Source organism: Solanum dulcamara, chromosome 1 (genome assembly GCF_947179165.1).
Source record: "Solanum dulcamara chromosome 1, daSolDulc1.2, whole genome shotgun sequence".
Classification (NCBI taxonomy): domain Eukaryota; kingdom Viridiplantae; phylum Streptophyta; class Magnoliopsida; order Solanales; family Solanaceae; genus Solanum; species Solanum dulcamara.
In genome coordinates this window covers 78,587,773-78,610,773 of record NC_077237.1, presented here as the reverse complement: position 1 = coordinate 78,610,773, position 23,001 = coordinate 78,587,773, and the positions used below count along the sequence as shown (strand labels likewise).

The following is a 23,001-nucleotide window of genomic DNA, read 5'->3' as shown; positions in this document are numbered from 1 at the left end:
ATTTGTGTTTGGTAACCCAAAAAGTTTCTACAAGTCAAATATTTATAAGTTAAAATCAGTTAAAAATCATAAGTTGATAATTTTACCATTTATGAGTACTTTTGATTAGATGAAATATTTTATAATTTTATCTCTAATATCATTCTTCCTAAAAATGTCACTTTAAATTTTCTCTCTATTCTATTTAGGTTATTCATATATTTTTTTTCATCAAAATACTTTTAAATTTATTTTCCTATAAACAACTTACAGAATATTTCAATCATTTTAACATGAAATATTCTTATCAACATTTGTTTGAACCAAACACACTATTTATTTATTATCAATTTCAATACCTATATATATTTTTCAACAAACGATGCTTATCAACTATTTTTAATTAGTTAATCCAAATAGTCACAGGCGATAATATTTCAGGTTTTGTGAAATGTAACACAAGACTGAATTTCGAAAATAACTAGACAATAAAAAGAAAAAAAAAGGCAGCCCGGTGCACTTAAGCTCCCGCTAAAATAAAAATAAGATTGAACAAAAATATTAATTAGAAAACTCTCAACTCACTTCAAAATGAAAAATAATAATAATTGTGGTACATTAGTTAAAGATTAATTATTATTTTTAGTTCCAAACAAGGTATGGACCAAATTTACTAGGAAAAAGTCGTGGTTTTGTAAACACTAATATATTTTCAAAAGTGATTACCATTATTTTCGCTTAAACAAAATCTTTAAGCAGCACTTTAATAAGTTCCACAAGATTTTTACCTTAACTTATATAGTTGTATCTTAATGTATTATTTTAAATTGACTGCCCAAATCTTTTTATTTAGGCAAAATCATGTCAACTTTAGAACTAGAAAACCCATTAATGCATTGAAATCAAAAGATACTCTTCTGGATTCTGATTTACTTTCTTATTCTACTACTGCTTGTATTTTATGTGATCCTTTTCATCTTTTAAATTTAAATTATGTAATTTTGATTAATAATTTAAATAAATTTTATTGTCATATCGGTATGAAGAGAAATACAATTTATAGTATTTTTTATATAATTTTAAAATATTTAAATTTCATTTTGAACATATTAAATTGATCTAATTTAATTTATCTTCAAAAAGTAATTAAAGTGACTCTCCAAAAATGGAAAAGAAAATACCGCATAAATTAAAGCATGGAGAGTATAGAAAAACATGAAACTTGCATGTTAATTAGATGATCTCTTTATGTTTTATAAAACTAGTTTAGTGTATGTAGTGTGTCTCATCTTAATCAATAAAATTATTATAAGAATAAATTACTAAAAAAGGTAGCAATTGGTATTAAAATAAATATTATAACTAGTTAAATGATATCAGTAAATATTATATCTAAATATATTATTGTCTGTTTTATTACACCATTGATACTTTTCTTTAAAGTTCAACATATGTTTATTCATGTGAAATATAATGTCGCGAAAATTAATATATTTTGACACTGTGATTTATTTACTATCATTATAAATCATAAATATATTTAAATTAATAAATAACTCTTCTAAATTATGATTAGAAACTAACTTTTGTTTTCTTATAATAGTTTATATACAACAACAACAACCCAGTGAAATTCCACAACATGGGGTCTGGGGAGGGCAAAGTGTACGCAGACCTTACTCCTACCAAGGTAAGACGGCTGTTTTCGAGAGACCCTCGGCTCAAAATAAGCATAAAAAGAGGTCAAAGAAGTCAGATAAGGCTAACAAGTTCAAAGCATTATGGGAAAGTAAATAACGAATAACGCAAATAACGAAAGCGACACAGAGAAATTATAGTGTGCTAATGCGCCTACTAATATGGAAGAATAACGAGACTATGTACTAGCCTTCTACCCTAATATGGATCCTCCACACCCTCCTATCTAAGGTTATGTTCTCGATAAACTGTAACTGTGTCATATCCTGTCTAATCACCTCTTCTCAATATTTCTTCGGCCTACCCCTACCTCTTTTGAAACCATCCATGGCAAACTTCTCACACCTCTGCACTGGTATTAAGTTGAACACATTATATGTACAAACATGTAATAAGTACCTTAACAACATAAATAGTATCGATAGAAGTAAAATTTAGAAGAAATAAAATGCCTACAAATTCGCTTGTAATTGACACGAAGTCTCATTCATACGGTTCATATATATCTTTCTTCACATACATTAGCAGGGGAGGATCTATGTAGATCTAAGAGGGTGCCACACCATTCAGTGATCTTGGTTGAAAATTTGTATGTACATGTATATTTATATACATATTTATAAGGAAAATCTAAATATTAAATGCAGCACTCTTAGAAATAATAAGTCTTGTGGTGCTAGTTATTAAAGCTCAGGTTTAATACCATAAGGATGCAAGTTCAAGCTTTGTTGTGAGGTGTAAAAATTATTGTAAAAAGAATTGTGAATAAGTAGATTAGAACTTTAAACCTCTTGTAAGTAAAATCTTAACTAAACCAACAAAACAAGTCCAAGAAAATTCTTTGGCTAGATGGTTTTAGCATAGCGGGAGTTTAGTGACCAGGGCTCTCTTTTTAAAGGGTTGTCAAAAAAAAACAAGTCTGAATTTTGTATGCAAATTTGCTGATAAATATTAAGTATTATCTTGTTTCGCTAGAGTTTTTGTCATAGATTACTGTTTAAAGTAGCATCCAGAGATTCAAAATTCTGAATCCGCCTCTATTAACATTAGAAAATTGAATAATCACTTAATAGTGGTTTATTTAGATTTATATATTAGTTGAAGAATGTCTAATAAATTTCAAAAATAACAAATATATTGATGAGTGAAAAAAAAACAATAATATTTGTGGAACATTATATCTCAAACAGTTTCTTCCACCTCGAATACATGTTGATATGAAACTAAAAATAGGAGGAGACATTCCATCAACGCAAAATAGAAAAAGAGCTCCTAATCATTCTAAGTTAAACAATAACAAAAGGAATCTATTTCATAAACTGAAAGTTTATTTTTAAAAAATACTCTTTAACATAATGAAAATTGAAATTAAGTGCTCGAAAATTTGATATACAATATATAAGACTTGTGTTCAATTTATAAATATATACTCATAATACCATATCAACATAAATATTAGTTTCAATTTTTTAGCTATTTCTTTTGTCAATATGTTATATTTCATAGTTAAAATAATGAAGGATCTATTACGCCAAAAAGTTCGTTGATTTTAAAATTTTAAAAATTAGAAAAATAACTAAATGACTATTTCTTAATACGGAAAAGGGAAAAAAATCTCTCCAGACTATCACAAAAAATCTAAAGATACTCTTCATTCACCTATTTTGCTAAAAATATCCCTTAGTTATATTTTTGGCTCACTATACCCTTTGACTAATAGTAAACACCAATTTTTTTTAAAAAAAAATTATTTAAATTTCACGGGGGCGTTATACTGATCCAATTTTAAACTCTGACACCAATTAAATAAATTTACCCACCCATTTTTTGACTTACTCAACATAAACACTAACCCACCCCAAAAACATAAATCTCGCCAAAAAAAAAACATTTTATTAATTCTAAAGTTCTAAATATTAGTAGTATATAATCAATTTCAAATAAGTAATTATATTTCTTTACGTAATTCATGTAAGGAAAGATTTAAGAATTTCATTCTAAATTCTGTAACACTTAAAAGGGGTTGTTAGGTAGACTGCATTGGAAAAAACAATGCATGCGTTAGCTTTGTGTAATTAATGTATAATTAATGTAAACATTAGTTATGCACTCTATTTGATATTAAGGTGTGTATAACTAATAAATGAAAATTCATGGTATTAGCAATACAAAGGGTTTTAATACATGTATTATCATGATTAAACCTTAATTATCCCTCAAAACATTTCCCACGTCCTTTCAACTATATTTGTTGAGGTTTTTTTTGTAGAAAGTAATTTTTTAGAAATTATGCGATGCATATTATTTTTAATACATCAAACCAAACACTACGTAAGAAATAATTTCACTATAACTAATACAAGTATAATTAATATCAGCATTACTTATGTAAATATTGCTAATATACCATATTCAATAATATTCTTATACACTCTACCAAACGAACTTCTACGTATCAAATAAGAAAAATTTAATAAACAAATCTTGCTTTTATTAAATAAGCTTTTTTTAATTAAAAAAACACTTATTTTTTTAGAACCTTGGCCTAAATAGGCTTTTGATTTGATTGAAAAAAGAGTACTCATTTCAATAGGAAAATGCTTTCCAAATACATGTTTAATAGTTTTTGTATTATAGAATTGTTATTATTGTATTATTATATATAAATCCTAAATATGTGAATCATTTAAAACAAAATTAAAATTGTAAGTTAGACTAATTAGGTTGTGTTTGGCTTGAAGGACAACAATTTGCACAATATTTCTAATTTTTTCATATTTGATTGATAATTTTTTCTTGAAAATTATATTATTTAAAAATAAAAAAAAAAGTTCCTCATTTCCACACTCATTGTTTCCTCTCATCCTCCTTCTATCCTCCAACACTCTGCCGTCACCCTAACCACCTATTATCCTCCAACCCCTCATCGCATGGTGTTTGTCTAGATTAAATATTTTAAAAAAATAAATTAATATTTTTGGCTTACTTATTAAATATCACGAAAGAAAAACTAAGGACCCATTTGAACATAAATCTTTTTTTTTTCCTTTTTCTCAAAAAGTATTTTTGGAAACAATGTTTGGTTACATATTAGAATGATTTTTAAGTCAATTTTTTAAGACGAGTTTCTCAGTTGAAATTTTTTTACTCACAACCCTTCAAACTTTTTTCTCAAATAAAATCTATATTCAAACACAACTTCAATTTCTAAAAATATGTATATATTTCAAATATAACTCCATTACACCTACTTAAAAAATCACTGTTTTGGATTGAGAGAGAGTAACTTTCATTGGCAAAATTCAAAAGAAACATGTCCTTTTCAAAATGATTGACATGAAACTTATAGTAAAAGGTTTGGCAACTTAAGTTCCCAAATTCCTCAATCAAAAAGTACATAAGCCCCATGTGCTTCAAGAGGTTCACATCCCAGCCAGCTAACAAAATTTGAGAAATTATGGCATCCACACAGAAGGATCATTATCACATTATTACCACTTAATATTATTCAAGAAAATAGTTGCATGTGGACAAAAATAGGAAAACTCATAATGCTATATAACCATTTCCAGAGGGACAAAGATGAACTAACATAACTAAACACCCCACATGTAAATCAACAAATCATACTTAGTTTTGGTTCCCATTTATTTTTGCAAGTTCCAAAATATCAAAAGCAGTAGTAAGATAGAAAAATAGTAACAATGCCATTGTCTTACAGTCATTTCATTTCCCAACCCTCAAGTCCCTACCTTCTTTGACAAAAATTTCCATGTCATGAATTGTAAATTATGTACTCTTCAAACAGCAAATTTCCTTGTCTCTTTGATCTTTTCCCTCTCCACAAAGATTTAAAGAATCAAAATTTTCATATTTTTTTTAACCTTATAGTATTATTATTATTACTAAAGTACCTTTTCATCATCATTGACATCATGACCTCCTTTTTCCTTGTCACATTTTTCTTGCAATTCATCACCACCTTCTTTATTAGGACTCTCTACTAATAATGCCCTTTTCTCTTGCTCCTCATCTTCCACAGTGTTGTTTTCCCTTGATTTAATTCCATTATTGTTGTTATTAGCATTCCTCTCAGCCCTTTTCTTCAATGCTTCAAGCAATTCCCAAACTGCTTTGTCTTTATTCCTCCTGTTCTTGATCAACACTTCACTTATATCCGCCGGTGTCATTTCAGCTCGCTCAATCATTTGCTCCAATTGATCTAATAGTTGCTTCTCTACATCGTCTTCGTTGTATCCCAAGTAATTCTTCAACAGAATCTTGAGTGCAGCGAATGACGAATAGCTCATGTGGATGTGCATGTCCATTCGTCCAGACCTTAACAACGCTGGATCAAGCTTCTCAATGTGATTCGTTGTGAAAACGAATATCCTCTCACTACCACAACACGACCATAAACCATCAGTAAAATTTAACAAACCGGATAGAGTTATAGTATTTCCACCACCATCTTCACTATTCGAACCACCACCACCACCACCACAACCAACCCCACTTCCTGGAAGTGAAACATTGTAGTTGCTGCAACTCATGTTATTATCCCTGCTACTATTACTACAAGTATTATTATTACTTTTTCGATTAGTCAAATTGATTGAACAATCAATATCTTCAATAACTATAATCGATTTAGAACTTGTTTTCATCAATAACTTCCTCAACTCAGAATTTGTATGCACTTCTGTTAATTCAAGATCATAAATATCATAACCAAGAAAATTAGCCATTGCAGCAATCATACTTGACTTGCCTGTACCTGGTGGTCCATAAAGAAGATAACCCCTTTTCCAAGCCCTACCAGTTCTCTGATAAAAAGATTCCCCATTCGCAAAATCCAAAAGATCTGCCATAATTTCAGCCTTTTTCTGAGGATCCATAGCAAGTGTCTCAAAAGTACTCGGATGCTTAAACGGTACCGACTCCCAAGGATGTCCTCTCGAATCAAGTGAACCTCCACGTGAATTTGTATACAGCAATCGATCCTGATTCTTCCTCCTGATTTCATTTGCTTTTTCCATAACAAAATCCAGATAAGCACCCAACACAACTGATTTATCTTTCTTCTTAGCCCGGAGTAGAAAACCCCTTTTCTCCTCCGGTAATGGCCGCCATGAAAATGTCTGTGAATTTCTCGGAGTAACAACATGTTCCCAATGAACTTTAACGCCATTAAATGCATCTATGAGAGAATCGTTATTCGACAACCCAAAAGTTATGCTGCTAGAATTCAATCCACGGGTTAAACTCAAACGATTTCCCGTAACAGAAGCGTAACTACTCAGGTAAAGCTGAACAGCGTTGTAAAGCTCGTTGGTGTTAACTCCATCGATCTCCGTGATATCATAGTAACAATAAGCGGAGAACCAGTTACAGATGCGATGTATGATTTTGAGCATGGCGAAACGAATTTCCGGTGGGAAAACTACTTGAAGGAGGCTTTGACTGAATGCCCATACACCCATCATTGATGCCAACGTTGTCCATACCTCCCTCATCTTTTTTAGTGTGCAACTTCTTCACTATAGAGTTTTGAAAAAGTTATAGAGAAGAAGAGATTGAAGTTTCTTCTACTCTCTTCTGTGGTTTACTTCAATTTGCTTTAACTTATAGGGAAAAAGGTTAATGGAGAGTTTCTGTATTTTATTTTTTTTTGTTGAAAGAATTAAAGAAAGAGGCAAAAAGGAGGTCTGAAAAGGTGTAAGCTTTTTTGTTTTGAAATGGGAATTGGGAAGAGAGTTGGCTGGCAATCAGGAAAAAATAAATACTGTCTACAAGTAATCAGATACTCTCTACACCGACGTGGAATTGACTGGCCCTTAATCTTTAATCAGAAATTTAATCCACATTTTATGAAAAATCAAAAAAAAAAAAAATAAGGTACTCTCCCCTCTCTCTCTTCTTTTTCCAAATTTAAGTTTTTACTTTAATTGAATATTGAATTTAAAAATGGAAAAAAGGTAAATATATCTCTAAATTTTACTATTTAGAATGAATATTCCTTCGTTAAAAAAAAAATACTTTTTACATATGTACTTTGACATGTAATAAATAAGGAATATTTATTATTTTTAATAATAGATCTATATTTATTTAATTAAAACTAATTTATTTTAATTTCAAAAATGTTATGTTACTTCAAAAATTACCTCATTCATTTGTTTTATTCCTTTAGATCCGACCCAACTCGATCAAATGAAATAAAACTAAATCTCTCTTTTACTCAATCATAAAATAGATTTGGATCAAATCTGAATGAAAAAGAGATTAAGTAATTTAATTTATTAATGAAAAAGATAAATATTCACCATTTGTTAAATAGTAAAGCATATATGTACCTATTTTTAAGGAGACCTATATATTTAAGCTAAATAAATTGAAGAGTATATTGTTCATTTTTTATTTAAAAAATAAAGAAATATTTTTGAATTTTAAGATTTTATATGACTCATTTTTTTAATTAGTCCCAAAAAGAATTATCACACAAATATTCATGACTTATTTTATATCACAATTTTTTTGAAAAAAAATTTACTTCTTAAATATTACATCAAGTTAAATTATATCATATAAATTAATATGATAATATTATAACTAAAAAAAGTTATTAAATAGTACTTCCTCAGAGTTTAAGAAAATAAAAAAGATTTTTCTATCCTATGGTTCTAAATTAAAGTTATGTCAAATATATCAAAATATCATTTAATCTTGTGGCCTTAAATATGATACGTGAAAAGTTGAAATTAAATTATTACCAAAAAAGAAAAGGGATTATTTTTTAAGACGGAGAGAATATAAAAAAATATTATACATTCTTTTTGGAATAAAAAAACTTAAAATTAAAACTAAGGATAATAGAAATTAAGGGGTCCCTCAGTGACTGACAGACAGAAGGGGGGGAATAGAGGGTGGTGGATGAGTCTGAAAAAATAAAACAAAAAGGTGTTTTGGATGGGTTAGTATGAGTTGGTTCTGAATAGATCAAAGATGGGACCTAATATTATAGGTGGGTTGTAGAGTTGGACTTTTGTGAGCAAAATAATCCTTTTTTTTCTTTTTCAAAATGTAACTTCTCACCTTTTTTCCACCTTTCTTCCATGTCATAATGGAAAACTAGAATCAGCTTCTTCACTTTGCATATATATGTATATATTTTTAAAAAATTAGTAGGAACTCGAATATAATTAACGATACATTCATAAAGAGTAAAGAAGTGCATTTAGACCGTTAGTAAAAGTCAAAGCATCATTCATGCGATTGGCGATCGATCCTGATTTTCATTTTACTAATGTTTTTATTATACGTTTTGAATTTAAAGAGCTTATTTATAACATTAAAAATTACTAAGAAGAGAATTTGAATTCATGACCATCCAATACAACAATTCAATATTAACCATTGAGCTATATCACACTCGATTGGATTAAGGAAGTTAAAATCTAGATATTACCTTAAAGACTTAAACTTATATCATAACAAAGTAAAGTTCAAGTATTAGTTTAGAGCTAGTATTTGATCTATATATTTGTATTTACTATTTTCAGTATTGTTTAGGCCATTAACGATCAATCTGTTAATCATCATTGAAAGTTCGCTAATGCCTAAACTAAGCTAATATTAGTGCACTCAGAGTCTTCAAATCCTTGGCTCCCCTCTACAAAGGTATATTAGCATTTTGAAAAATTCATTGTTGGGTTTTTAAAAATAATTTAATGCTCATTTTTCTAATTTATGTGATATAATTTAACTAAATGAAGTTTAAAATATGAAAAGACTTTATAATGTTTAAAAATTATCCCTAAAGTAAATGGATTTTTAAATAAAAAAGTACATCTTTGTAGACTTTTTACGAAATAAGTGAAATCCAATATGAGTAAAATGTTGATAGTATCATTAAATATTCATCAAACAAAAAACACTAACTAATTAGACAAACATTCTTATCATGTATATATCTCACTATATTTTAAAATAACTACATATACTTTAAAATAACTACATAATATCTCGCTCTCTCTTTCCACTCTTTTTTGCGTTGAGTAATTATACTATTTTTTTAGGGATAATTACAGTAGATGGCTATTCAGCAAAAAAAAAATGGTCATTCGCTATATAGTCAGTATATATTTTATATATAGTCAAACTATATTCAGTGTATAGCTCATGTATAAGTAATCTATATGTATAGTCAATGTATACTTTCTATGACTTTTAGCAAGCTATATTGTATAGTCATTGCATATTTTCTATGATTTTGGCTATTTTTTATATAAATAAAACATGACTATAAATATAAATGCAGCCACTGCAGCAGGCATCATTCTATATTCACATGAAGATATAGAAGGGGAAGTTAAGACATTCTATGAAGATTTATTGGGAAAACCAGCATCCAGTATGCCAAGTGTAAATGCAGAAATAATGAGAAATGGCCAGACTCTAAATAGAGATCAACAAATACAGTTAGTAGCTGAAGTAACTAAAGAGGAGATTACACTATCCCTTAGGGACATTAGTGATATGAAGGCTCTTGGATATGATTGATTCAATGCCTATTTTTTCAAAAAGACTTGGACAGTTGTGGGAGATGAGATCACAAATGCAGTGCAGAAATTCTTTGAGACAGGAAAAATGTACACTCCTATTAATTGCACATCTGTTACTCTAACACCCAAAGTAGATCACCCTACTAGAATTGGGGAGTATAGGCCAATATCTTGTTGCACGACAATGTATAAAATCATATCAAAAGTACTAACTAGAAGATTGCAGAAGGTGATGAACTCAATTGTGGATGACAATCAATCAGCTTTTGTCCCAGGAAGAGCCATTGGTAATAATATTATATTGAATCATGAGTTAGTAATGGGATATGGAAGGAAAGGCATTTCAGCAAGATATATGGTAAAGATAGATATGAAGAAGGCATATGATTCCCTGGAATGGAGTTTTCTAGAAAGCATCTTATGGGAGCTCAAATTCCCAGCAGTGGTAGTCATCTGGATAATGCAGTGAGTTCCCACTGTCACTTATTCAATTATGATCAATGGGAAAACCTCTAAGCCTTTTCAGGCAAAAAAAGGGGCCAGGCAGGAGGATCCCCTATCACCATTTCTATTTGTTCTGGCCATGGAATACCTCACAAGAATCCTGAAAACGTTACATACCAATCCAACCTTTCACTACCACCCCAAATGCAAAAAAACAAAAAATAATTCAACTAAGCTTCGCTGATGACCTATTACTATTTGGCAGAAGGGATGTTAAGTCTGCTAAATGTCTTTATGAATGCTTTCAGATGTTCTCCCAAGCATCTGGATTGGTGGCAAATGTAGATAAGAGTAGCATATACTTTGGAAGGGTGAAGATAAATGTACAGGATCATATATTGCAGGAACTGAAATTTGCTAATGCAAAGCTAGGAGTTCCCCTAAGTACTAAAAGATTGTCATTGGTGCAATGCAAACCACTCATTGTAAAATATTGGGGAGAATTACAAGCTGGACTACTAGGTTCCTCTCATATGCTGGCAGAACACAGCTTGTCAAAAGTGTCGTATTTGCTATACAAATATTTTGGTCCCAAGTATTTGCTTTGCCTAAGAAGATCATACAAAACTATTGAAACTATCTGCAAAAGGTTTTTATGGACAGGAAATGTTGATACATCAAAAAAAGCACTGATTGCCTGGGATATACACTTTGCTGTCCCAAGTCTAATGGAGGACTGAATGTACTAGATATATATACTTGGAATAAAGCTACCCTTGGGAAACTACTATGGAACTTGTGCAAGAAAAAAAAACAAATTGTGGGTGATATGAATACATAGCTATTATGGGAGGCATAATTCTATATAGGGTGTGCATGCTAAACAAGCATCTTGGATGGTGCAGAGGATATTGAAGGCCTATAAATACTTTCTAGAAGCTGACTACTGTGAACAAGATATACTGAATATAAATAAATACTCTATGAAAGAAGTCTATAAGAAGATGAGGGGAGATATGGCTTGAGTGGAATCGAGAAAGTTGGTATGGTCAAACTATGGGACACCTAAGTGGTTGTTTATACTGTATGTTGCTTTAAACAGGAGGCTGCTGACCAAAGATAGATTGGCAAAATGGGGCTCAACTGATGAAGTAATATGTCCACTATGTCAGTTGGTTGATGAAAACATAGACCACCTTTTCTTCCAATGTTCGTATACTGCAAATGTATGAACAAAATTAATAATATGGTAAGGAATACACAGACAGAGTATGAACTGGCAGGAGGAAATTAGATGGGCATTGAGGCATAAGAAAAGAAAGAGTAGCACGAATTAAGTGTACAGAATGACACTTGCTGGAGCTCTATATTATCTATGGAAAAAGAGAAACTGCAGAATCTTCCAAAAGAAACAAAAACCACAGGAAAGTATTGTTCGACAAGTCATACAAGAGGTCCATGGCAACGGAACCCGGCATCCTAGGCTAGCGAGTCGACTATAAGAACTTAATGTATACCCCTGAATATGATAGATATCGTTAGATAGGGATGAATTACGTGAGGCAGGTGTTTGAGTAAGACTTTGAGGCTGTATATCCAAGTCTGCTATTTTCTAATTGTAACGCTCTTTGCTAAATAAAATCATTTACTTACCAAAAAAAAAAAATGATTATATTTGTTGTAAACTTATTAATTGATTGTATATATTTAAAATTGTCACATAGTCACAAAAATCCCATAAGAAACACATTTAGGGTTACAAGAAAGGGGATTAGCTATTAGTTTTGTTGGGTGTGGGCCGAGCTAGTGCTAAAGTGATAACAACATGAGAGTTTTTTCTAAAGAAAATCACACAGAGATAAATAAAGTGTATATTTTAATTTCAAACGTATGTATTTATATATGAATATACGAATAAATATATTAGTGTATGCTTATTTACATCACATATATCTACACTAGATATTTGATGTCGGATATATTGAAGATATTCATATTGAATACACTGAATAAAATTAATTCGATATACATAAATATATGAAATTGATATTGAATACATAAATACATAAAATTGTGAAACTCAGATACATTATGAAAATACAGATACATTGTAAAATACAGATAAAAAGAAGTGGAGGGACGAGAGAGGAGAAGAGGCGAGTCAGAGAGGAGAGAGGCGAGATACATTCGTCAGATACAATGTATATAAAGGTAACTCAGACAAGATACATAACTATTGAAACTATCGATGCATTGAGTAATTAGCTCCTATTCTAGTGTACTTTATGAAAATTGCTCATGAAAAATATGTCATTTTCTTGGAACTAGCTACAAATAAAAGTGTATCCTATAAATTAGAACAAAGGAATGTAATATTTTGTAGTAATATACAAAATACCATAAATATCTAATTTATAGGAATATTCATCTATATGTATTACTTTAAAACTACCAAGGTTTTTAGAAATGTTATTGAATCTTTTATTCTTTATTAAAAGACTCTACAATAGATAGAATTATTATTTTTTTACTTTTTTATTAAATAATTATTATTTTAATTATTACTCTAATATTTATGAATTTAAAATTAATTATAATTTATATCTATTATATTCTTATTTATTTATGAGATGTAAGAACTTTTAATATTTAGCATTTTAAAATTGACCAACATTTTATTTCTTAAATCTTTTTTATTTAAATTATATTAAAATTTTAATTATTTAATACTTTAAAATCAATTATAATTTTATTAACTTATAGCAATCCATTCTTAAATAAAGAACTTTGTGCTTCTCAAAAAAAAGGACCACTCTCTCTTTTTTCTGTTGGTCTGATTAACCTCCGCTAGCAGTCTTTTTCGTTTTTAGCCTAAATTCTTATTGTAGAATTAAAAAATTATTACTAAAATCTTTCCACTAATATGCTTAGATAGTTTTCCCTTTGTAGTTTAGAAATGGTTGTTTGGCTTATGTTCTATCTACTTTTTTTTCTTAAAATTGTATAGTGTATTTTGATCAATATTTTAAGATCATTAATTACAACAATAACATACTTAGTGATATCTCACTAATTGGGGTCTGAAGAGGGTAAAATATATGCATACATTGCCACTACTTCATGAAGGTAAAGAGACTGTTTTCAAAACACCCTCGATTCAAGTGCATCAAATCAAATAGAATAATAAGAAGAAGAAAAATGAATATAGTATAACGGTTAATACAAAAAACATTGTAACTTGTAAGGTCTATAAGAAATCTATATATATATAATAGGAGAGGTAAAAAACGCTTACATGTTAGCACCACAAAAAAGAGAATTTTTGAATTATTAAAATTAATTTAATATCTAAAAATCTAAAAATAAAAATAAAATTGCAAACACTAAAAAAAACCTGAATTAATGTTTATTTTGAAAAGAAACACGTGTATCCAAGTAACTCTAAAAAAAAGCTGAATTAATCTTTAATTTGAAAAGAAAAACGTGTCCAAGTAAATAGGGAGTTTTAAAACTTCCTATTACACCTACTTTTAAACAAATTGAAAAGTTTAAAATTTAAATTAATTCTTTAAAAAAATTACACACTAACTAATCTACTTCATTTAAAATTTACGTTAATTAATAAGTATCCAAGTAAATATTTTAAAACTGATTGCCAAACAAATTAAATAATAAATATGAAGTTTATCAATTATAACAAACAAAAAAGTGGCAAAATTTTACGTTTCAAAAATGAATTAATCTTTGTTTTGAAAAAAAAAAATGTGTATCCAAGTAAATAGGGAAGTTTTAAAACAGTAAGTCAGGTTTTTACCCTTTTTTAATAGCAATTATAAGTTTAGTGTTTGTCTCTTATAATGTCAGTGTTTATTCATGGTGATTAAATTAATTAATTTATCTATAATTGTTATAATTTTTACAGTAATGAAATACTTTTAATTACCAGAACTTTTAAACGGATTAAAAAGATATTCATAACAAACAATATATATACAAATTGGCATAATACATAAATTGGCTCTTAAACCTTCAAATTTTAAATATGACCTCTAACTTAAGACACTTTACCTATCCATTTCTTAAATAAAAAAAACACGCGAAACCAACAACCTTAGTGCGTGATGTACAAACGCTCTTACATGGATCTTTTAGCCACTCAGTGGCCGCCACGTAATTACAACATTTACACATATTTTATAATTAAAAAAAAACAAAGAAAATAAAGGAAACAATGCCCCCACCCCCCTCACCACTAGCCCATCTCAGCTCACCCACTCTGCCCCCCCCCCCCCCCCCGCCAAAAAAAAATTATTTTGAAAAAAAAATTGAATATTTTTTATTGCATCACCCCGACCCCTCCCAAAAAATTAATTTTGTCTTGAAATAAAAGTTTGATTTTAAAAAAAAAAAATTGGACCACCCCATCCCCATTTCCATCCCCCTCACCCCCTTCACCGTCAAAATTAATTTTGTTTTGAAAAAAAAAGTTTTGATTTTTTTTTTTGGTGTTTTGCACCACCCACCCATGCCCCAATCCCATCCCCTCCCGAAAAAGAACAAAATAACCATCTAAGAAATATATATATATATATATATATATATATATATATAAGGTAATCATTAAGGGTAGAATTATCATTTTTGCTTTTTTTTTTACTGTTGTGAGCCTCGAAAATTACACCTGACGCGCCTGAATTGTGTCCCGATCACGCGCTATGCCAGGTTGGATTCGCTTGATTTGTTGTTTAAGAAATGGATATATAAAGGGCTTACTTGTTGAAGGTCATATTTAAAATTTAAAGCCAGTTTAGGGGCCAATTTATGTATTATGCCATACAAATTTAATTTTCTTTAAAAGATGCATGTTCCTAATTAATAAATTATCATTTTTTTAGTTTGTTTAAATTTTATTTTAAATAAGAATTATCTCAAGAAATCATTAAAACCACAATTCTACACAAATTGTATTACTTCTAATTAAAACGAATAATAATTAAAATAAAAAATAATTATATTTTACAATTCAAATTGGTTACATGAAATTTTTAAAATTTAAATTTAAATTCAAAAAATATGCAACAAATAAAATCTTTACATTCCCATTATCCAGTAAATGACTAGCTCCACGTTTTCTAAATGCATGACTGTCACGATCCAATTCATCGGACCGTGCGGGCACCTACTCGAACACCTAGATAGGAGAACCCTTACAAATATCATGCGGGAGTTTAACAATTACCAATAATAGGCCAAAAAAAGCTATGAAAATCATTTTATATCAACTTAAAACTCTGATGGTTTATTACAAGGAACAATCTAACACTTCCAATGATATTAGTCTAAACATGTACAAGAGCTTCTAAAGATACAAAGTATAAATAAGGTAATGACACAACTCCCACCATAAGGAAGGAAGAGTAGAAGCTATTGGAGAATCATCTTCGTCTTCACCTATGAAATATCATTGACCCTGCAACCGGACTATGTCAACTGGCATAGCAAGAGTAGTATTAGTACAAACAATACGTACTGGTAGGCATCATCGGTCAAGCCGATACCCACCGCATAATAGAAAGAAATTAACAAAAAGAAGACATGCTCTTAAGAAAATATACTCTCCAAACCTTTATGCACAAATTATTATCATTTCCATTAACCTCATTAAAGTAGTTCATGCCTAACTTTCATCCCTTCTAATTGGTTTGCTGCCAAATCTAATATAGATCAAGGCCTAGCCCTTCTATCACACAGAAGAGTTTTCAAACTATGGGTCACTACTAACTTTGTCTAATCTGTCTACTATATTTAGTTTTCACACCAACACATGGAGCTAGGATAATTAACATCTCACATGGAAGAAGTAAACATTTAAGGGACCTAAGCTCCTCTTTGGTCCGTACTGGCCCGCCATGGCGGGACTTATCTCACTCTAGCGGCCTCGCCACAGCGGGATTTCTCCCGCCAAGGCGGCCTTTCCGGAGATAGAAACTCTGAATAACCTCTCAATCTCCATTTTAACTCATATGCCCACAGGACATCAACAATGCCTAACTATTAAGTCATTAATCTCACTTCACAACGCATTGACTACTTTCTATTTGTTTACCGACAACCTCATAACTACTATGCGGAGGCATCTAGCACCCATAACATAATCCGAACAAGAATACACAGGAACACATTATCAATTTATCATTTAAGGAGCAATATATAGTTTCATAAGGTAAATCTCAATTACAACAGGCAACATAGCTATACTTGGACCTTCGGTCCTTTCATATCAACTATTACACAGGATGGGCGTGTTCAATTATGTTTGGATCAGTTTCTCTATCATCAACCATATAGTCAAGATCAATTCACAAATGATAGTCACACAGTGGTTCTCTCATGGAACCTATACTCAAGCGATATATGTGTCGGTGCGCGACACTCGATCCAATATCGCAATCACAATGACAATCACATGTCCACAACGAATATTTCACATACTTGCACAATCAAGTAATAGATTCAGTGCATGCAATTGTTCATAATTAGTCATTTCATTAGCTTCATTCTATCTTCCTTTCATTAACATTATCTCATCAAGCTTTCTATATTTAAGGCATCACTTTTGGTAGAACAAATTCAAGATTATGAATTTCACGGTCTTGGATTATAGATCAATCACAACAGCATATCATTCACTCAACCATATCCATTAAATGCATGGTAAACATCACAATATTACTCAATTATTGTTAAGAGTCTCTTTATGATATAGTCTAAACCATAACTTACATACCAGGCTATTGAATAGGTTCATGGCATGAGATCTATCAACTCTAAGTCATTCACATTTATCCCTTTATTTCATGACTCGCTGTCACGATCTAATCCACCGAACTGTGTGGGCACCTACTCTATGACCTAAGTAGGAGAACCCTTAACCCCTTATATAAAAACATTGTAAAATTTAAATCAACAACCTAAGTAATTAAGCCAAAAGTTTATAAAAATCTGAAGTAATACACTTGTATAAGAATAACATATAAAAAAAATCTATGGATACTAGTCTAAAGCAGGTACAAGAGTTGTTAAGAGTAGAAATAAACTAAAAGACCAATGACCCGACTTTCATCAAGAGGAAGAAAAAATAGAAGCTGCTGGAGAATCGTTTTCGTCTTCACCTAAGAGACATAACTGACCTTGCAATCAGACAATGTCAAGTGGCATAGCAAGAGTAATATCAATACAACCAACACGTATTGGTAGACATCATCATTCAATCTGATACCCACCGCATAATATATGAACAGAAAAATAAGAGATATCATAATAATTAACTTTATCACTTTATCCTCCCCAACCAAATAAGTACACTCCTTACTCCCACCTAAGATGTTCACCACTCCAAACTTCAGAGCTCCACTACCACCCTAGTTACAATTTAAGACCTGTGGGTTATGATCCCTACCTTACAATTGCTCAATCAACTAACAATTTTCACCTAGATACCTTAGCCACTCAATTATTTCACCTAACCATCACTGGTGTTAGACCAACTATCTCACGACATAGGGCCTAGCCCTCTCATACCCACACTTTCTACTCAACCCGATTTTAGGTAACCACTACTACTACCTCACCTACTCATTTAGGTCTCAATGATAAGACTCTCGATCAACAAGAACCTCAACCTCTAAGCCTATAAGGATAGAATGCGTTTATAACACATATGTCACATTAAGACCTAGTACAACCCATACTCTTACCCACCAATAAATTGTTCAAGCTCACTCTTCTTTACAACCAACACCTCAACTCAAGAGTTCGTTTATAAGTCCTTAATCCACGGCACAATTGCCACTAACCTTATATTACATGGAATTACAGATATCGTCATGTCCTCTCATGGAACCATTCACACATACACATACTTAGCCCTCTCAGGGGACCCAATCCAGACATATTTATGTCGAAATATGACACTCAATCCAAAATTCATGTCGGAACGTGACATCCGATCTAAATATGTGTTGGAACATAATTCTCGATCCATATATATGTTGGAACGTGACACCCGATCTAGTTATACAAACTAACTATAAAATACAAACAATATATCACATTATATCAACAGAACAGGTTCATCACAAACAAGCCATTAATTAATCATTTATACAAGAACTAACTTGTTTTCCTTATCGGTACACATTTAGGCATGTCATAAGTAACACAATTACACATATTAAGACAACTCCGGGAACCAAACCAACACCCATACTACCAAACCCTTAAGGTTTATCATCAATCCCTACTTAGTTTTATATCCCTGTACACAATACTATGTCCATTATAAATAACCATCTCTATGCAACAATATCACACCCAACACATTTTCCAAATCATTACAACTTCTTTTTACCAGGTCACATTTAAATTAGACTCTAACACAATCGAATTTCTACCCGTGATGACCACAACTTAATTATACAATTTCTCATTAAGTTTCTTTCTATACTACACAATAGGTATAGATTTACTACTCAGAAAAGAGAAGCATAGCCTACCTGGGCGCATAGCAACCGTAGAAAGATAATGCTGCTGAATTTATTGGTTCTAGCTGTTCTACGGGCAAGACCGGATTGAATTCCACTGGTTTAAGTCTTTCGAATGCTGAGATTCCCTCATCTCTTCTCTACAGGTCAAAAACAGCCTTTTTGGAGGGTTTTGCAAAAATCCTCGCCTCTAACTTTCACTTGGAAGAAGTGGAGAAAATAAGAAATTCGTGACTTAAGTTCTGTCCCACGACCTCCCACTCTGGCGGCGCTGCTGAGGCGGGACTATCCTGCTTTGGCGGGATGGTGGGACCCAGTGGAATAAAATTCTTGTTTTTTCTTCTAATTTTAACTAACGACTAGTCGAGTCGTTACACTCGCATTACTCAAGTAATTCACATGGAATAATCAGCATAACCACACATAATTATTATATAAGCCTATCCTTATATGCATCAATAGCCCATAATTCCCAAGTCTCAGAATTCAGGTATGACCTAGCTATTTTCTATACTTAATCTCACAAGAATCATTGACCTTCTAATAGTTTCAGCAAGATTAACATTCAAAAATTGGTTTTTTTCCACTAATCACATAATAACCATGACCCACAACATACATTCCCCACTCTAAACAACAATTGGCAATCATTTAACCATTCAGACTCCGTGCCCTAAGTCTTAGGCATGAAATCTCCCGTCAATATACATTGTATTACGCAATGAAAATGAATTTATAATTACTCAATTGAGAAAACCTAGCCTACCTAGGCGCCAAGCGGTTGTAGAAGGATCATAACATGATTCTTGACTTCTAGAAGGAGAAACTATGGAAACGGGCATTAAATTCATAGGTTGTAGCCTTCCTCGCGTTAGAATTCCCTTTCTCCCTTCTCTCCAAGCCTAAAGCAGCCTTTTAGGGGTTTCTAGGGTAACCCTCATCTATTTTGGCACTTAGGGAAAGAAGAAGATAATAAAAATACGTCACTTTTAAGTTTTGGCCCGTCGGATCCCACCATAGAGGCTTAAATCCCGCTCTGACGGCCCAGCACAGACAATGCTTAGTAAAATGGGCATAACTTTTTACTCCAAACTCCAAATGAGGTAATTTTGGTGGCAATGAAAAGAAGACTCATAGACCTTTAATTTGATAGATCAAGACCTACCTAATTCATTATAGGCTGAGAGATATTGTCATTTGAGGTTGACACTAATTTGAACTCAAATTCAAAACTAAATCGGAAAGACACTTTCAACTCAACCTTGAGATAAGAGCATATTACGACATTAATTCACAACTAATGCACTCACATACCAAGATATTTATCCTAACTTTATAATGAATGAGATTCGTATACCTTTACCGCGCACAAATATTTTTAAATAACGACGGGCTAGATCGTTACAGTGACCCATTTTGTCTCATGTATTGCTATCCCAACTTTTAAAATTTTTAAAATTCAATTACGGTTTTAAAAATAGTAGGCAATAAAATTAATTATAACTGTTCGATTACGGTTTAAAAATTTAACATTAACAAAAAAATACCACTTCCAAAATATATAAATAAACACATTTACCGAGAATACTAAAAACTCATAAACTAATCTTCATCACTTCTTTTCACGTTTCAGCATCTTTAAGATTTTCACCAAAGAAAACAAGCATACAACTCCTACAATTCTTTTACCCAACTAGGGCTGTTCACAGTTTTGGTTAAAATCAAAACCAAACCGAAAATTTAACCAAACCGAATAAAAAAATCGACATTTGGTTTGGTTTGGTTTGGTTTAGTTTTAAATTTGAATAACCGATAATATTTGGTTTGGTTATAGTTATAGGAAAAAATAATCGAATAAATAACCGAACCAAACCGATAATTATATATATAAAATTTATAATTATTTATATGTATAATATTAGTTTTTCATAAATAATTAAAGAAATTTTTATACCTTTTAATTATTAATTTAATATTAATCTACTTATTTTTAAGGCCCAACAATCCAAGGCCAACTCTCAAGCCCAATTATAAATTCTAATAAGCACTAAACAACAGTCCAAGTCCAACAATCCAAGTTCATTAGCCCAACTCTCAAGCTCAATTCTAAATCCTAAATTCCTAATAAGCACTAAACACTTAAGCAGCAGTCAGCAACATAAGGTAAAAGTTAAAACTTTAAAATCCTAGTATTTGTTTTCCTTTTACATTTCTGTTCCACTCACGTTGGTTTCTCACAAAGTCACGGACTCAGAGTCATAGACTAACAGTGAAGGCTCAAGAGCAACATCAACTCCTCAACCCCAAGTACAAGATTGTCAAATTTTGAGAAGGGTTGTAAGAAATTTTTCAAATTTTAAATTGATTTTAAGTTGTTTTCTTTTTTGTTTCGAATGTTTAAGTTCTTTCCTTTTCTGTTTCAAACCTCTATGGGCCGTGAGGAAAAAAGAGCTTCGTAAGAATTTGAAGAATGTAAAGAGAGAATATTTGAATTGTCTCGGCTAGTCATAAACCGAATAATCGAACCAAATCGAACCAAACCGACAACAACAAAACCCGTGTTTATTATTTTACTTGGTTTGGTTATGGTTTTAGACATTTAATAATCGATTAAATTGGTTTGGTTATGGTTTTAATCAATAACCGATCCAAACCGAACCATGAACACCCCTGTACACAACAAAGAAGCAGTAGAAAGATGTGTAGGTATGAAATTCATCAAAGGCCAAATTTTTGATCCATTTGATATATGCTATGGAAAGAGATTTCGAGCATCAGTCATTTTTCAAATTTTACATTGCTGATTAATCAAATGCACAACGTGATGGACTTTTTTCATGCTTGAAGTGTATGCACAAGTATTAAGGACATATTGAAATTTTACTTAATTTTCAATTCTTGCTTGGTCCGTAACCATTTTCGAATTTAAATAGAATGTATGTTATATCATTTATTTTATATATGTATATAATGGGAGAGATCAAAAGTACAACATGAAAGCACCATAAAATAGGAGAGATAAAGTACACGTTTAATGTTTGATTTGTATCTCCAAAATTTCATACGGCGTCTTTGATATAGCTTGGTTGATGTGTTAATATGTTTGATGTAAATTCTTAAATTTTATTATATGTGATTTTTTAGTTTGTCCATCCGAAAATAACATATATTTAAATAAACTCAGAATTTGAATTTAAATTAAAATATATGAGTATAGTTATATCCATTTGAATATGTTTGACTATACTTTAGGTCAAACATTTATTGCAAAGTATATGAATATGAAAATTAACATTAATTAGGAATTATTTATAAAAAAAAAAATAATTACCAATTATTATTAATTTTCATTAGGGATTATTTTCAAAAACTAAATAATTATCAATTATTTGTAACGCCATATAAACCACAGTAAATTGTAAACAACAAGCTTTTATAAATGTAGATGCTGGTCAAATCATATTCAAAGGCTATTTCACTTTTATTTAATTTATATTGAGGACCTATATATCACAAATAACTTCTTTAATATTTACTGCGCAATGTGCGGGTACATATACCGGTATACAACAATAACAATAAAATAATGTGATAATCGAAACACAATAAACAACATATGGCAGAACTTCAAGAACACAACTAATACTATGACAGAACTAACAAGCCTAAGCCGTCGAAAAGGCAAGACAACACTCTACCCCTACTAATTTTCTACCCTTATACGCGATCTCCACTCTTTCCTATGTAGAGTCATGTTCTCTAAAATATGAAGT

The 23,001-nt window shown here is 30.9% G+C and overlaps 1 protein-coding gene across 1 annotated transcript; it reads right to left on the bottom strand.

The window, feature by feature from the left end:
- Positions 1-5,214: 5,214 nt before the first annotated feature.
- LOC129872672 (AAA-ATPase At5g57480) lies at positions 5,215-7,432 on the bottom strand. The gene has a single exon (XM_055947624.1). It carries the CDS (start codon positions 7,191-7,193, stop codon positions 5,583-5,585), a length of 1,611 nt encoding a protein of 536 aa, XP_055803599.1. The 5' UTR covers positions 7,194-7,432; the 3' UTR covers positions 5,215-5,582.
- Positions 7,433-23,001: the final 15,569 nt, after the last annotated feature.

Excerpts from the sequence above, each read along its gene's own strand:
- LOC129872672 (XM_055947624.1), bottom strand. The coding sequence starts at position 7,193 with ATGAGGGAGGTATGGACAACGTTGGCATCAATGATGGGTGTATGGGCA.